Below are 5,271 nucleotides of genomic sequence, written 5' to 3' on the forward strand. Positions count from 1 at the left end.
GAGAGAGAGAGAGAGAGAGAGAGAGAGAGAGAGAGGGGATAGAGAGATGTTTTATTTAGCCATGCTGCTTTTCCCTATCCACTCCACCCACCTGATCAAGATCATTATTCTCAAATCTCACCGTCGGGTCCGAGACCAGAGCCTTGCCTCCGGTTTTAGAGAATGCCACAATTTAAGTTTATCATACTGTTACGGCAGCTAGGGGTTCAAAAGGAACCTTTACTAGCCCAACCGTGAAAAGACATGAATAGCCGAATTTTGTTATTTTTGTATTTTTAAATAAGTGAACATAATAAACGGAACACAAAATATATAAGAATATACAAACTAGAAAAAAAATAAATCTTAAAACTATTACAAAATTAAATGAATTGAACGAAAGAGAGAAAAAATCTTATATCACCGGTGATTAATGGGTTATGGTTGTTGTCCTGAGTGGATGTTCTCGTGGAGGTAGACGACCGTCCGGCCGCCTTGTCCTCTTGGAGGATGAGTTGAAGAAGTCCGCTTGCCGTGGCTAAAATGATTTAGCTGGCGAAGATGGGCAGAATGCTGCCAACTACGAGTGCATAGTGAGGAGAAAATGAAGAAGATATGTGTATGCAGTGAGACATTGTCTGTCTATTTTTCAGTATAAAAACATATGCCTTTTTAAACAATAGAAACATATGTTATACAGTTGATTTTCATTTCGTTAAACGATGTGTTGGTCACAACATACCACCCGGCTAAAATTTGTTAAAAATTTTAAATTGATACTAACGGGATTAAGGAGAGCTAGTTTGATAATTCCTTGCTGACATTCTCTAGTTTTTGGTTTTTAGATTTGCCACTCTCACGATCCCATTTTGCCCAGAATGCGTGGCGATGATTCTTCCCATAAGCCAAATCTTGAAAAATGTATACTCCTCGTTTATGATTATGAGGTCACTGATGTTTGTTCTTGGTAATGTCCATTGTTGCAGCTAATGCAAATTCTCCATTCTCGATCCTGGCAAAGATCAGCAGTGTTGAGAGATTTGCTTCACTACCAGCCATCGCTTCAGTAGGTTCTCATCCATAACATCTTCTGGTGTGGCAAGGAGTGGTCTACTTAATGCTGTCGGGTTCATCGGTCAAGGAAGTAAGAGGTCGAGAGTTGAGAATGGTTTGAATGTTTGTAAAAAGTGAGCTTGCCTCAGGTTGAACAGGGTTATGACTGCAGCAGGATTTGAACAAGCGGCATAATAAAAGAACACACCATTCCGCCCGTTTAAAAATTTTTAATTTGTCTAGTTTCACAGAAATTAGGTATTTGTTAACACAGGGAATGCTGCCTATAGAAAACCGCTCAAATCATGGAAAAGTGCGAAGAGGAAAACAAGGTATGAAGAGGATATGTGACAACAGACTTGAGTGGTTGGAATGGCGAAAGTAATGAAAGAAGGCGGATTAATTTTACGAGATCTCTGGTGCATGTAATAATTAATATTATTGTGGGGCATCAGACGACAACATTGAGACATTGACAGGCATTGAGACGACAACAGATGACAGAAAATAAATAAAGATGTTCAAAATTGGAAGAGGCCAAGTGAGAATAAGAAGATAATTAGCTAGAGACGAGACCTCTTGGAGGGAGGTCCTATAGAAGATGATAACCATTGCGAATCATTTAGTCTAAAGGTAACTTCCAACGTTGCAACGTTCCAACGTTGAAATATCGTTGCATTTATTAAGATTAGATGAAATTGGGCGATCTAATCTCAAGGGATTAAGGTCATGAAGCTCGGTGGGACCAAGAGAACTGCCTGGAGGCCTCACAGAAGAGGGTAAGTGCTGTGAGTGATTTTGTATAAAGGCAACGTCCAGCGAAATTGGTCATTGGTTTCATCAGCGTTTAACGGAGTAGGCTGATTAGATTTTAGGATTTCATAGATTGGAGACCTCTTGAAGGTGCACCACAATTGTGAGTGAAATGAAGGAAAATTATTTACCAGCAAAATGTCGCTAGCATGACTAGAATCTGACGCAGCTGGGCGTTTTGATCCTGGAGTTTCGTCCTGAATGAAAATATTTTCTAACGAAATGTCGTTAGATTTATTAGGATCAGATGTTGCGGAACGATCTGACCTTAGTGATTTGGGCTTTTTTTCCTAGGAACTACATCAGAACAATATTCATCATCAGGAGATGAAGATATAGATAACAATGGAGAAAATATTGATGAAACATACATCCAAAAAGTGCGAAAGATAATGGAATTCAGGAAAAAGATATTACGCTCAAACCGGAAATACTCTACCTTCAAAAGTTTTCCAAAACAAAGATTGCTGTTGTCGAAAAGCTTGCATAAAAAATTACAAAAAAGAAGAAAGAAAACAATATTTTTGAGACATTTGGGAGATTTTAATAAACAAAATATATTGGTTTATGAAGCTATCAAGTACAAAACTGTGAAACGAAGAGATAGAAAACAATCAAGAAATTGGAGTTTTAGGTATTTGTTAAATTTTAAAAACGGAAAAGTTCCTGTCAGTAAAAAATTCTTTTTGGATACCTTTGAAGTAAGTGAAGGACGCTTAAAACGTGTATTAAACCCTGCAAATGTAGGAAAGGATTCACGTGGGCATATGATTGAATCATCAAGAAAAATTTCTGAGGAAGAGAAAAAACACGTTAAAAACCATATTAAAAATTTTCCTTAATTTAAATCCCACTTTACCATTTATGCAAAATGTAAGTTATTAAACATTAAAATTAAAGCATTAAATGATGGTGAAGAAAAGAATACACTTACAGAAGAACACAATGTCCATTAAGAGTAGATGAATTAGCTAGAAAGTCACTAAAACAAGATCAGGAACAAGTGTCATGCAATTTAGATTATTGTTTCGTTTTTTCGTTTGACTTGCAAAAAGCATTACCTTATCCAAAGTTGACTACACAAATTTTTAATATCAGGACATTCGTTTTTACCAAATGATAGAGATTTTGGCATAGTAGAAATGGCCAAAAAAAAAAATTTACTGTTTATCCTCTGAGATAATTACAATATTTGCAAAAAGGGTTGGAAAGGTAATAACTTTATTGCACATGAAATAAGACGAGAAGATTTTGTATTAACAAAATTATTAGAAGATGCAATTTTTAAAATTATGATAAAGTATTCTAAGGAGAATCAATAAACTGGTTAAAAATATGTTGGATGCGTTTTGTCAGAAATGAACCGTATAAAATTTTCTATAAGATATTAATGAATTAGAATGAAAATTATAAAGTCCTGTATTTATTACCACGTCAGGGTAGACCAAGAAAGTTCAAAAATATTGACACCACTGTATAAAATTATCAGGCGAATTACAGGAGCTAAATTCAAGGAAATAATTGACCAATTATGGTATGTACTACCGGAACATCACAATTTCTTCAAATCCCTTTTGCACACACAAAATGTAGATGAACAGTAAATTGTTTTGTAATTTTGTACATTATGTGGTCAAAAAATGTTATGAATTGCATAAATTATGTTTTTGAAGTGTTGTAAAGATATCTAAAATAAAATGAACATTGATTTTTTTTTTTAATTTGAAACATCTTAAATTAAGTTAAATGGACTTGGGCTCCTTCAAATTTTATAACGAATCTGTTGTTAATTTTGAAAGTGGCCTAACTCTATTCTTGGTAAGAAAACACATATTATTCACTTAATAATTTCGTTTGTTTTAATAGGAACTATAGATTTAACAGCTTTAGATACACTTAAGCAGTATGACTCATTAGTATCCTGTATGTACATTTTTAAATCCATTGAAACACAAACCCTTAAATATCTCAATTTAATTTTAAATGGACTTAGATCACTTTCAAAGTAAACGACTCATCTATGTATATTGGAGCAGATTGTTTTATATATTCACCTAGTTTATTACATTCTTTTTTTTTTTTTTTATAGTTATGTACACACATTTACTTTTGAATTCTTATTTATTTGTTTTCCCCTAGTTTATATTTGATAATTATTTTTTATATAGTACAAATAGTTAGTTTGTAGGAAAAAGACACTTCTGTTTATTCTGTGCTGAAGTGATATTTAGAATTCTGAACATATATTTTAATATATTGAATCCCATCTGACATTTGCTTATCTTATTTTGATATATCTTTCATTTAAAAATTTTGTTAAGAAAAGTTAATTTATGTATGAAGTATGTATGCACATATCCCTTGTGTAATTTGGTTTACTTTTGTAAAAGGAATAAATTACTTTAAAAATTCATTTAAACAAGATGGTGTTTATTGGTTTTTGTGTTTGTTTCTTGTAAGTTATATCAAATATTATTCATTTGTTGTAGAAGAGTTTTATACGGCTCCAGCTTCCCCAGAAATGATGGATGACCAGGAGGAAGAGGAATTTATGGTGATGTCTGAAACTGGACCAGATGTGTTTTTGACTGGGAATTACCCAACAAAACTAGATAAAGACGTTTTAGATGCTATTGAAAACTGTGATATTCCACCTTTCAAATATCCTTATATTGTGCTTTGGAAGTTGGCTTGTGATCAGAAGTCAAAAGATGAGCCAAGTGAAAGGTGGCCTACTCCAAAACCTCCACATCGTTTACGTTAAGTTTAATTGTTCTATGTTGATGTGTTTTTTAATATTATATATAATATTAGAGCTCACCATAATATATCTATTTTAATATAAAAAAAAAAAAAGATTCCTTTTAATTCATTGAATATTTAAGTGTTAACTGATGTAACTATTTTTTATAATTTTATATTTATTATTTTTTATTTAGATATTGATAGTATTTGAGACTGAACCTAGTTAACGTTTTACATCAGTATAATACTGTTAAATGTTTATTGCGTTTTTTATTTTGTTCTTGACGATTTGATAGTTATGTTATTCTAACAGTTATTTTTATAGTCATTTTCTTTTTTTTTTTTTCATTTTTCTTTTCTACCTAATGAGTTATAAATGTTTTTTGTGTTTTATCAATCTTATCAATTATAATGCTTTGTTTAAAATTTATTTCAGTGTTTTGTGTTATAATAATCTACTTAGGATTGATAAATATTTTTTATTAATGTTATATTGCACATGGTCCCATAAAATTGTTCCTATTATGATAACCCCTTCAACATTTTAATACAACTTTGAATTCTAATTACTTACTGTTTTACATACAAATTATTATACATATGTTAGTTTATTAATCTTTGTTTTTTCTAAATTTTTATTAAAATTTACTCTAAATGGGGTTAAGACTGACTTATGTAAAC

At 31.9% G+C, this 5,271-nt stretch overlaps 1 protein-coding gene across 1 annotated transcript; it reads left to right on the top strand.

Annotated features, from left to right (window-relative positions):
- The first annotated feature begins 949 nt into the window (after positions 1–949).
- LOC136797309 (ankyrin repeat and LEM domain-containing protein 2-like) lies at positions 950–4,609 on the top strand. Its single transcript, XM_067053546.1, has 3 exons — positions 950–1,045; positions 1,307–1,364; positions 4,335–4,609. Exons 1-3 carry the CDS (start codon positions 950–952, stop codon positions 4,607–4,609), a joined length of 429 nt encoding a protein of 142 aa, XP_066909647.1.
- The last annotated feature ends 662 nt before the right edge of the window (positions 4,610–5,271 follow it).

The sequence above is a fragment of the Halyomorpha halys genome, unplaced genomic scaffold (assembly GCF_000696795.3).
Source record: "Halyomorpha halys isolate HHAL.00 unplaced genomic scaffold, Hhal_1.1 Scaffold8519.1, whole genome shotgun sequence".
NCBI classification, from domain to species: domain Eukaryota; kingdom Metazoa; phylum Arthropoda; class Insecta; order Hemiptera; family Pentatomidae; genus Halyomorpha; species Halyomorpha halys.

Coding starts and splice junctions, on each gene's coding strand:
- LOC136797309 (XM_067053546.1), top strand. CDS start 950: ATGTCCATTGTTGCAGCTAATGCAAATTCTCCATTCTCGATCCTGGCA. Junction 1,046..1,306: donor CACTACCAGCCATCGCTTCA/GTAGGTTCTCAT, acceptor TTGTTAACACAG/GGAATGCTGCCTATAGAAAA. Junction 1,365..4,334: donor AGTGCGAAGAGGAAAACAAG/GTATGAAGAGGA, acceptor CATTTGTTGTAG/AAGAGTTTTATACGGCTCCA.